At 32.5% G+C, this 12633-nt stretch overlaps 1 protein-coding gene across 2 annotated transcripts in view; it reads right to left on the bottom strand.

Annotated features, from left to right (window-relative positions):
- Nucleotides 1-4256: 4256 nt before the first annotated feature.
- The window catches only part of LOC134728082 (uncharacterized), a 30470-nt gene continuing 22093 nt past the window's right edge, over nt 4257-12633 (bottom strand). The window contains exons 11-19 of one of the 2 annotated variants that reach the window (XM_063592481.1): nt 12293-12367; nt 11489-11520; nt 11034-11094; nt 9265-9323; nt 8110-8170; nt 7483-7607; nt 6635-6791; nt 5784-5864; nt 4257-4673 (exon numbers count right to left, since the gene is read on the bottom strand). In XM_063592481.1, coding sequence (XP_063448551.1) covers nt 4497-4673; nt 5784-5864; nt 6635-6791; nt 7483-7607; nt 8110-8170; nt 9265-9323; nt 11034-11094; nt 11489-11520; nt 12293-12367 — 828 coding nt within the window. In that variant the 3' untranslated portion in view covers nt 4257-4496. The remainder of the gene's footprint in view (nt 4674-5783; nt 5865-6634; nt 6792-7482; nt 7608-8109; nt 8171-9264; nt 9324-11033; nt 11095-11488; nt 11521-12292; nt 12368-12633) is intronic. The other variant, XM_063592482.1, reaches the window with a different exon arrangement.

The raw sequence follows: 12633 nt of genomic DNA, 5'->3' as shown, positions 1-12633 counted from the left end.
TCTTTATCTAAACGAAAAGAATGGATACGGGGTATCTACTCATAACTCAAAATCAGGGTATGCACAACAACAAAATATACTACTCACATAGCAAATAAAGCAAAGGAGCAGTGCCTATGTTGTTTAGTTTTGACAAACATCGTTAAATATGGATAAAAACTAATCCATTAGGGGCCTAGTGAAAATATTATATAAGTAGTCATTTGATAATAAAGGTCATGCTGTCTTGTTCAAAGATCTAGTAGGTTTTTTTTTAAAGAGAAATAACTGCATACAGAGTTGGTATGTATTCTGTCCATGTATATGGTGATTTAATTTCACACTCAGATATAGTGATGATGTTCCTTCCATTAACAATCCAAACTTTTCGATTGGGTTTCATCGATATAGCCTCAAGAACTTGAAATTAAAGGTTGCATTTCTGTAAATAAAGGCAATGCAATTTTCCACAGAAAATCCCTCTACGGTTTAAATTGTGTCATTTCTAGACTTGTAGTTCTACTTCAACAAAAGTAGTCATATCACCACAAGAATCTATGACAAACTAGACGATTTTAATTTAGAAATTATCAATTTCACACACCTTAGTAGCAATACACCAACTTCACTTACATATGGGATATACATTTCCCAACTTATTCGTTATTCAAGAGCTTCCAACTGATATTCAGACTTTGTAAACTTCACCAGTGTCTGAGAAGAAAGTTGATAAACCAGGGTATGTCAAAGAACATCTCGTCCATATATAAAGTTTGGAAAAGATACCAAAACCGTGTTGATAATTATTCCATATCAACTCCACAATCTTAAAGTAAAGAATCTAAGTTCTGATGTTGTTAATCATCTCAATAATGTGTTATATTCTTTAATTTTCCTTGTAAATTATTAATTGTACTGTTTAAGTGTATTTTGGTAATATTCAATTGATGTGGCTCTGTGCTTATGAATCTGGTCATTGTGTTGATTTGCTATGGAAATTTTTTGTATTCTTGTCTTTCGTTTTTGCTAAAGTGCTTTGTCATACAAGTGAAAGGCTTAGCTAGCTATATACAAGAGTGCACACACTGAAATGTCTCGCCTTCTTTACTACTCCTTGATACTATCTTGATAGACCTAAATATAAAGCTTTATTACAACTGTCACATAAACTCAACATTAACCAAGAAAATGAAACATTGATCAATGAACCATGAAAATGAGGTCAAGGTCAGATGAACCATGCCAGGCAGACATGTACAGCTAACAATTCTTCAATATTACAAATATAGTTGACTTATTGCTTATAAATAAAGAAAACAGACCAAAACACAAACACTTAAAAATTAGCAATGGACCGTGAAAATGAGGTCAAGGTCAAATGAAATCTGCATAACCGACATATAGATCATAAAATATTTCCATACACCAAATATAGTTGACCTAATGCATAAAGTATTAGAAAAATAGACCAAAACTAAAAAACTAAACTTTGACCACTGAACCATGAAAATGAGGTCAAGGTCAGATGACACCTGTCAGCTAGACATGTACACCTTACAATCATTCCATACACCAATTATAGTACACCTATTGCATATAGTATAAGAAAAACAGACCAAAACACAAAAACTTAACTATAACCACTGAACCATGAAAATGAGGTCAAGGTCAGATGACACCTGCCAGTTGGACATGTACACCTTACAGTCCTTCCATACACTGAATATACTAGACCTATTGCTTATAGTATCTGAGATATGGACTTGACCACGAAAACTTAACCTTGTTCACTGATCCATGAAATGAGGTCGAGGTCAAGTGAAAACTGTCTGACAGGCATGAGGACCTTGCAAGGTACGCACATACCAAATATAGTTATCCAATTACTTATAATAAGAGAGAATTTAACATAACAAAAAATTTTAACTTTTTTTTCAAGTAGTCACTGAATCATGAAAATGAGGTCAAGGACATTGGACATGTGACTGAAGGAAAGTTCGTAAGACGAGGCATCTATATACAAAGTATGAAGCATCCAGGTCTTCTACCTTCTAAAATATAAAGCTTTTAAGAAGTGAGCTAACGCCGCCGCCGCCATAGCCGCCGGATCACTATACCTATGTCGAGCTTTCTGCAACAAAAGTTGCAGGCTCGACAATAAAACCAGGTTTAATCCACCATTTTCTAAATCAGAAAATGCAAGTACCAAGTAAGGATTATGACAGTTGTTATCAATTCGTTTAAAGTGAAGAGCTTTTGATAAATTCATTTGCTTAGGGACTTTCTGTTTAGAATTTCCTAGGTGTTCTTTAATTGTATAATTTTATTTTTCAAAGTGTGATTGTGTTCTGTTTAAGTTACAATGATTGATTTGTAATAATGAATAAACCATAACATTTATATTTAAAACTTTCTTTGGTAAATTCAAGATATTCAAATGACAAAGTCATAATTGTCACACTACAATTAAAACACAAATCTATCAATCCCAAGAAAAGAGTTTTACTCACAACAAACTTGACTCACTTTGGGAAATGTGTACATGCAATGATCTAACAGATAAGAATAGGTAAAATTTGATTTTTAAATCAAGAAAGACATGATTACACTTTTAATGATTAAAAAAGAATAGTCTGTAACTGAGTAAACATCTACTAAATAAAAACAAACAAACAATACTCAATAACAATAAAATTCTAAAAACATAAAATACAATCATTAACAATTTAAATCCATACAACTTTAAATTCTATATGATCTATAATAATAACTTAGAAGCATAGTCAAAAAGAAAATCCTTCTTCAGGAAAATATTCCCAAAACAATTCATAGATCATTAACATTCTGAAACAAGAGTGCACTGGCTGAATTGTTTTGCCTGTTTTACTTATTATCATGATTGAATTGTATTTAATTATGTATCTACAAGCTTCAATATTGCAAACTAAACATGATGAGTGACCTGGTGAATGAAGCCAAGGTCAGACTAACTCTACCAGAGATGGCAATTCTTTGCTAGAGGTGATTAGTGTATTTAAGAACACATGGACAATGTAATATCAACATATACTGAATAAAAATCTGAAAAATAATGTCTGCGACATCGTTTTCTATCTATGTGTATTGATACTTCTGAAATATCAATGTAAACTTATTCAGATTCAATACAGCGTTCTTAATAATAATAAATACAACAATAATTACACTGTATTACTGATACTAAAACAAAGATAATCAAACAGCTGCCTTCATGGTAATATTAAAAGAAAAAACATAAAATAATATTGATAATGTGAAACAATATCAAAATACAGATTTTAAAAAGTTTTTGTGATTCTTTTTATTGAACATTATTGCACATTTAAAAGTAAGATGTCATAAAGCAACACGTTAAAAACAATCAAAAACAAAATTTGATAACGTACAATATAAAACAATGTAATATACAATGGTGTATTCTTTGTTGGTAATATTCTTATTTATTTACATGGGCATTAAAGCAGACAAATGTCACAGCCATATGAAGTGACAATCAAGAAATAATAATGTGAAGAAATTTACAAAGCTAAGGCATGTATATACACAAAACTAAGTCCTCTATGCAATTTTTCAAAGAAAATCATAGTATATTTAGTTGATTCAAAAAGGGCTCTGATATAGAGTAATCTTGTGCATTGATCATTATTGAACAAAGTCAAAAGGTTGTCTGACTAGAGCTTCTACTGTATGTACCATTTTTGGTAAACTCAAAAGATGCACTAAAAGGATCTTCATCTAGTGTTTCTATTATCATTTAGTAAAGTCAAAAGGAGCACTGAGTGGAGCTTCGTCTAGTGATTTCATTATCATTTAGTAAAGTCAAAAGGAGCACTGAGTGGAGCTTCGTCTAGTGATTTCATTATCATTTAGTAAAGTCAAAAGGAGCGCTAAGTGGAGCTTCGTCTAGTGATTTCATTATCATTTAGTAAAGTCAAAAGGAGCGCTAAGTGGAGCTTCGTCTAGTGATTTCATTATCATTTAGTAAAGTCAAAAGGAGCACTGAGTGGAGCTTCGTCTAGTGATTTCATTATCATTTAGTAAAGTCAAAAGGAGCGCTAAGTGGAGCTTCGTCTAGTGATTTCATTATCATTTAGTAAAGTCAAAAGGAGCACTGAGTGGAGCTTCGTCTAGTGATTTCATTATCATTTAGTAAAGTCAAAAGGAGCGCTAAGTGGAGCTTCGTCTAGTGATCTCATTATCATTTAGTAAAGTCAAAAGGAGCACTGAGTGGAGCTTCGTCTAGTGATTTCATTATCATTTAGTAAAGTCAAAAGGAGCGCTAAGTGGAGCTTCGTCTAGTGATTTCATTATCATTTAGTAAAGTCAAAAGGAGCACTGAGTGGAGCTTCGTCTAGTGATTTCATTATCATTTAGTAAAGTCAAAAGGAGCGCTGAGTGGAGCCTCGTCCAGTGTATATATTATCATTTAGTAAAGTCAAAAGGAGCGCTGAGTGGAGCCTCGTCCAGTGTATATATTATCATTTAGTAAAGTCAAAAGGAGCGCTGAGTGGAGCCTCGTCCAGTGTATCTAAATCTGAGGCAGAAGGTGAAATTCCATCATCAAATCCACCAGTCAAATTAAAGGGAGATAAGTTATTGTGATCTCCATTATCTCCCCCTGTCAGGAATTCCATTTCTGTATCAACTGGAGAGGTCTGAAAAATAAGGTTTTAATTACATAAGGTTTGCAAGTAATAATTAAAAATATCAATATACAAAATATGTATGCTTTTATAATAAATATAGTAATTAAAAGAGGGACGAAAGATACCAAAGGGAGAGCCAAACTCATAGATAGAAAATTAACTGACAATGCCATGGCTAAAAAATAAAAGACAAAGAGACACACAATAGTACATATGCCCCAGCATAGAAAACTAGACTAAGCAACACGAACAACACCAAAAACTTGGGGTGATCTCAGGTTCTCCCCAAGGGTAAGCAGATCCTGCTACACATATTGCTTATGTTATTACAAATCTGGTAAATAGTCTAATTTGGTGGTCAAATTTGTGAAAAGGGAAAGGGTATTGTAGTTTCGACATAAGGAAAGTATCCCATATCATTTGTGAAACGGTTATTCCATAACAGTCAACCAACTCGTGATGGCGTCTGTAAAATTTAGGAAGGGATGATTTGAAACTCTTGGTTAAATAGCTTCCTTGTGAGTAGCAGTCCTCTAATTAAGGTTCATCATATCCTTTGGCTGAAATGGCCATATTTACACCACCATTTTTATTCTGAGAACAGACAAACCTGGACACCTGAAAAAATTATAATATTAGGCACAGCTGGACCGAAATATAAAATTTTAAATGCATTTTATTGTTCAGAAAATTATAAACTTTTCTGGAAATTGCTATTCATTTTTTTTCATTCCTACAGAAGGTGCAAAAATAAACTAAGTTGGGAAAACCTTTGAGAAGCTCCCTTCATATAATCCATGTTGTGAGTAGTATTGGTTTAAATGGACAATAGACGGACATTAGACACCTGTAAACAATAGGTGATTTAAACTGTGTAACTGAATGGACCGTATCAAATGATACTTGTGTGTTTATTTATTTTGCTATCTTCTGCAGACTGGAAAAAAATGCACATCAAAATTCAGGTAAGTAATTAATTTTCTGAATCATAGACTTTGTATAACTTTTATATATTTATTCTGTCCAGCCATGCCTCAAAACTTTTCTAGATGCATCCGTTTGTCTATACTCATAGTAGATTTTTGGGTGTTAAAACAGCCATATTTTTCAATTCCTTACCTGTATCTCCTCTTTAAGTGGAGAACTCTTTGCAGTGCTGAATGCAGAGAATGGTATATCTTTGTAAGCATCACTTCCATCCTAGAAAATAGAGTTTATTAATTGTGAAATGTAAACCAAATAGGCCTTTGCATATTTAAGGGAGACTACAGACAAATATTTTGAAGTCTTTTTTATGTCCTCCCTCATGAACGTCTTAAGGTTGGAAATCTGCATCTGTGGAGGACATTGGAATGCTGTTCCTCTATGTGTATTTTTGGTAATTTTGTCTGAAAGGCAGTTTATGTTAACTTGTATTTATATAACTGCAAAAACTAAATGTTGATATATTTTGATTGCTTTTTGGCTACTGTGAATTCACTTATTTTCGTGAGTTTTAATTTTCGTGGATTTAAGAAGTCTTGCATTTTCATTGGTATCTAATTTCCTTCTTCAATCCACAAAAATTTTCCCTCCACACAAAGCATATAGAAAAAGTGTAATTTGATTTGAATTCGCGGTTCACCTGTATCCACGAAAAAAAACTAAAATTGGTATCTGATGAATAATAAAGAATCCATAGTATAAGGATTGGCTTAGTTTTGTTTTAATAATGCCAAGCAGTTTCAGAGGAATAAAATTGTAAAGTTAACAGACCATGAAAGAGGAACACAAAATTATGATCATAGCGAACACTGGCACACAATGGGCTAAAAAGGAAATGTGTATAAGAAATAGCCAGCTTTAAGATGCACCTTTCAAAAAATATCAAAATCATGTTACCCAAAAATCTAGTATGCAGATTTGGATTGAACCTTAATTTGAAAGATAAAAACTTAATATTATTCTATGTTACATATAATTATAATTACTTGTATGCCAAGCTGTCCTTCATTTGGAGTTGTGGATCTACTTCGCTGTTTGCCCTTGTCTGTTCTGAGACTTTCCATTTGAACTTTGACCTTTTCTGTCATCCAATCAGGAATACAGAATCCTACTATTTCATCCATCATTACATTGGCATTGTTTCTAAAAACATAAGATATACAGACAAAAAAAAGAAAAAAAAGTTGAGAATGGAAATGGGGAATGTGTCAAAGAGACAACAACCTGACCAAATAACAGACAACAGCAGGTTACCAACAGGTCTTTAATGCAGCGGGATATTCCCACACCCAGAGGCATCCTTCAGCTGGCCACTATACAAATATATATACTAATTCAGTGATAATGAACTCCATACTAAACTTAGACAGCCTTTTTTATACTGAAGTGAATGTCATGCACATATGACCCTATTTTTATACTGATGCTACAGTCCACATTTCCTTATTGTGCCCATTTGTACACAAGATCTTTTTTCCTGTACAGATTTTTTGTTGTACACACATGACCTTTATTTATACTCCAGTGACTTATCACAGGATTATTTGCACACTTGACCTATTTTTATTTCAATGTTACTGTCCACATTTTATTAGCTTGTACACATGACCTATTTCAAATTGATGTTCTGTTCCAAATTTTATTGTTCTACAGTATACAAACATGACCTTCCTTAATACTCTAGCAATTTTTCACATTAATATAATGCACACTTGAACTATCTTTATATCGATGTGTCTATTCACATTTTATTATTTTGTACACATGACATATTTTTGTACTGAATGACAGATTCTTTGTCAGTCCCCTTTAGGATTATTCTCATTAAGATTACCTATATTCATCGTCCTCAGCCAGGTCTTTCACGTCCTCAAGTAACATCATGTAAGCTTTCCCTCCAGTAGCTGGCATCTTATGGTTCTCATATAGCCATTGTTTGTCATCCTGGTCCCCACAATACTGAAAAATATAAACAGTATTAAAAATACAACTCTAAACAGCTCTAACTACTGGCCTTAGTTTTTATATAGCCATCTTTTTCATTATATTGTGATTAACAGCATTTTGAAGAACAAATTGATTCAAAATTAGGCATCCAGATTCCTTATCAAGTACATTTACAGCAAACGCAGATAATTTATTACAGATTTTAAATGTCTGTTTCAACATTGTTTTCTATCAGTTTCATTAGAATGGAGATAACAATATTGTAGTTTAAGCTCTGAATACATCAATTTGTGAGTTGAAGGTCACAAATACCCGTTTACTGGCTCCACTCATGCATCACCAGTAAATCTAATTTGCAACCATCAAATCACCAATTGAAGCTGTCAGAGCTCTAAATACAGTTATCTTTAAATCAAATCCTTTGACACTTCATAGTACTGTGATGCTTAATATTGAGTGGAGAACATAAACAATGTGACATTATGTGATGGTACCTAGCATGTAAAATACTAACCTTAAATACATCAGGATGTTTTATATATATTCTACCTCTAGTCGCCCCTAATCCTAGTGCTCTAAAAAATACATCAATAATAACTATTGGAAAATTACAAGAAATATCATTCTTAACCAAACATACATGAATATGCTAACACCAATCATTAAGGTGGTACCTAACACTTTAACTAAAATTTATTTGGCTCGTTTAATTTTCTTAAAATTTTGTTTAAGTATTTACTTTGACCCTTTGACAAAAATATAAATATTTCAAAAAATTTGAACCAACCGTTTTATCAGAAAAATTACACTGGTTATATAGCAGTTTGACAAACACTTATTTTGATCATTGAGGAGCTTAATTTCTCTAATTTTTGTGCTATTTTCACATTTCCTGACCGGTGTGAGAAAAGTATTTCTCCTCACTAGTGAAAAATCTGTTCTCGGCAAATGATTAGTCGAAATTTGATTATGACTTCAAAATGTTTTGTTTTCTTCTCAATTTTTCTATTGTGACGTCATGAAAAAAGGCGACCTTGCCTGATGACGTCGTATATAAAGAGCACAATTTTATGAAAATCGTTGAAAAAGAACGATAAAAGGCATTAGAGAAAGAGATTCCGACACTATAACTCGTGTATTACGATATTTCTCCACTCTCGACAGTTAAATTTTATTATTTAAAGGGCTCGGCAAGCCTCGCGCTTTAAATAATAAAATTTAACTGTCTCGAGTGGAGAAATATCGTAATACACTTGTTGCAGTGTAAGAATCTATATATACCCCTAGAAACACTTTGTCATTAAAATGTTCTGCTGATTTTACAGAGTTATCTCCCTGTAGTGTTAGGTACCACCTTAAAGACAAATACTTAATTCACAAATATATTGCTTTTCATACAAACAGGTCTGGAAAAAACTCACTGAAAAGACAATTGATATATATTTCCCCTCTTAAATCTAAATCTGTATGTGTATTCTATAGGATTACAAATAAAGCTTGTATCTTGGTAAACATAAGTTTTTACAATGGATTACTATTGTTTATAAAGAGAGTGATTTTTCTGTCACACTACATGACCTTAATTTGACTTTTAAAAATATATACATGAAACAGTGATAAAAATACCAAGAAATGATTAACACTAAGAACTTACATACTGTATACTTACTTATTTGCCCTGGCTCCCATAATGTATTGTGTATTAGAATCCAGTCTGTTAGAATCCCACTATAATCAGATAATAATAGGGTAAACTGATTATTGCTTGCATAATGTTCAGTGACACATATTTCTGGTAAAATTTAACCAAAAAGGTTAAGTTCTTTAAAAGTCTGACAGGACAGATTAAATATAGATGTGTTTGTAAGTTTAGATAATTGGATGGTCTTTTCCTCTTTAATGTTATTGTTGAAGCATATTTAAAATCTTGTTACAAATTAAAAGTTCTTTCAGCTCTCTGCTCATCAGTCAGGTAATTTTGAGAACCTAATTAGTATCAATACTTTTTCCTCATAAAATTATTCATTTGACCAAAAGCCGTTAAACTTTTTTCTTTTAATTTGCGTATTTTTCCAGATACAAACAGTCAGGATCCTACTTCGTCAAAATTATCTCCCCATTACGCCAGTTCATTTTCACAATCGTAAAAATGGAAGCCATTGTAGCGATGACGCGCTACCAATTTTGCTCTTGGAAACCGATGAATTTATCCACATTGCACCAATACGATCCTTATATGTCAGTTATATTTTAAAAGACAAATGTATCAACTAGCTAATGAGCATCAGTTAATGATCTTGTCTGCATTGATTCAACTTAAAACTATTGTCTGATCGGTTGTTATGTGGAATTTTTGAAAAATCATAAACATTTAAAAAAAATCTAATTAAATATTTCGTGGAAGGGCAGACTAGATTTTTTTAGTGGTTGAAGACTATAAACCCTAGTTATCACACACAAAAAATTAGAATTTTTCGAAGATATGCATTTTCATCATCCAACTTGTAAGACTGTGGTCAAGTACTTTCAGTAAAAAGATAGCTATTCGAACACACCTTCCCTGTTTTTGTGACTCATTAGATAGGTATTTCACTTGACCCATATATTTCATCTTTTAGTACTGTTATTTTTTTTGTGTTAAAAAGTCAACCTGTAGCTTTAATATATTAAAATGATAGAATCTGAAGCGAGACGATGTATGAAATATTCTTACTTTGAACAATATCAAGACAAAATACTCAACTCAAACACGCCCTAACATAAAAAGGTGCACTCGATTTTCTCTTTTCGATACAATTGTTACCTATTTTTTGGAATTTTTTCTTCAGTCACATAATGGAAGGGCAGACACGAAAATTACTGAACTAATAGATTGATATCTTTTCCGTCCGTGGTAATTTTTCAAAAAAATCGGAGGTTATGCATTTTTGTCATCCAACTTCAAAGATACCCATGTCGTCGACTTGATATCTAATTGTTCTGCTTAACTATGTACTAGATAAATTGAAAACTTATGCAAATGGTGTTTTTGAAATAAAACACCTCGTAATTGAGAAGAAAATTGCAGTTTTGTTTGTTTCTATTAACTTTTTAAAAATTTGTCACTATAGTAAACAATACAGTAAACATTTATCGCCTTCTCTAATAGAGAGCTTCGATTCTTTTGTTCTATTTCAACCTGGTTTCTGACTGCAAAGTGACACCAGTAGTTTATACACCTTTTCCTCTTTTACATGCCTAATTTTTGTTTGGACTTATGTTTAATAATCATATTATACTATTGTGGAAAACATTTGCACATATAAGATTTCTATGGGACTTTCTAAGTGACAATAGTGACAATGAATCATTTGACAATGAGTCAGTTGACAATGAGTCAGTTACTGAAGTTTTTGACCATGTGATCACCTAGACAAATTGGTAGTAGTGGTCAGTTACCTTAGGACCTTCTCTTTTGACCGGTTCATTGGCTTTGGCAGGTTTGGATGGTGTGGATCTCCTGTGAATAACAACATGAGATCCAGTAGACAAGTGTTTATATACAACAATGAGAAATATGGCTAATATAGATACATAGAACTATACCTATTTTACAAAAAAAAATCCTTTGATCTTACTGACTGATAATTTCATTTCTCAGCAGTCGATTGATTTGAAATATTATCGCTAGCAAACTAAGGGAGCATAGGTAAAAAGCGACAAAAAGATTATCACTAGTCATCTCAATACGATTGCTTTTCTCACTTTCACCAACCGACTCAGGGTGGTATGTAATTACAAACTGCTATTGGAACCCAAGGTATAAATTGGTGGAGGACTGCCTTCACTAATTACTATTGGACCCTGAGGAATAAACTGGTGTTCTATCATTACAAACTACATTTATTACTTACCCTGAGGAATAAATTGGAGGTCTTCCCTTTTTCTGAAAGATATAAAGCCATAGTAAGTTTCCAATACACAATTAGTCCTAATTCCAGTGACTGATCCAACTGTCTATCTTATAAAGGAGATATCATCTCAATACTCTGGCATATTATCATATGAAATACACTCGGTGTTTTAATTAGTACTTTAGTTAGTTTGTGTATGCTGCTATGTAAACATTAAAAAAATCTTCATCAACACAATAAGAGCAGTGTCAAGACTGAAATCTTCATCAACGGGATCAGAGGAAGTGTCAAACCCTAAAGAAGTACATTTGTAGTTGGAGAGATCTAGGTTCTCATCCATAACTTTACTCAGTAAAGCGAGTACAAAAATTGTGTTTGAAACACCAAATCTAGCATTTTGATTAGTTCGATTATCTTGCTCCAAATTTTGATGACTGCACAGCACTCAATGGAGATTGTGAGTCAAGCCTTAAGGAAGTACAGTTATAGTCAGAGGGACTCATTCAGAGGTCAAGAGTCCATCAATTTGTATCATTTTAATAGTGTACCTCGAACTGAAATGGGTTTTTTTCCTCCAAAATTTCTTTTACATTGAACTTCAACACATCATGGTAAATTTATGTCCATTTCTTATTGATGGGACAGTGGAGTATAATCAAGTTTTAAAAGCGTTATTGAACGACAAATATCTCCACTTAATTTTAGTTTTGGATGAAATTAATTTCTTCAATATGAGGTTCTACTGTAATCTGTATAGAAAGACAATTGTTACCAGAACATACTCTGTTATACAATACTACTGACCTTTCTTGGTTGAAACGGCACACTCTTCTCAGAATCTGTATCAGAGGCATTTCTCTTTCTGTTCAGTGGTATGGGCTGTAAGTCATATTTTAAATGTTAAGTAAGTTACAAGTAATTTAGGGTTTTTAAATATATAACTCATCAGTGTAGCTAGCACAGAATATTGGTCTACTGTAGCTACAGAATCAGAGAGCTATCACTTTTATCATTAAACATTTCCAAGAAATGATCAGTCAATGGCATTACTTAAACAAGTAAATTTCAAAATAACCCATTCAAATAATATTGAAAAAGAGGCTCTTTTAATTAAAACTGATATATCTGTTACACTGTCATATATT

The sequence above is a fragment of the Mytilus trossulus genome, chromosome 8 (genome assembly GCF_036588685.1).
Source record: "Mytilus trossulus isolate FHL-02 chromosome 8, PNRI_Mtr1.1.1.hap1, whole genome shotgun sequence".
Lineage (NCBI taxonomy): Eukaryota > Metazoa > Mollusca > Bivalvia > Mytilida > Mytilidae > Mytilus > Mytilus trossulus.
Note: the sequence above shows the minus strand (reverse complement) of the source record. Positions and strands in the feature narration are given on the sequence as shown.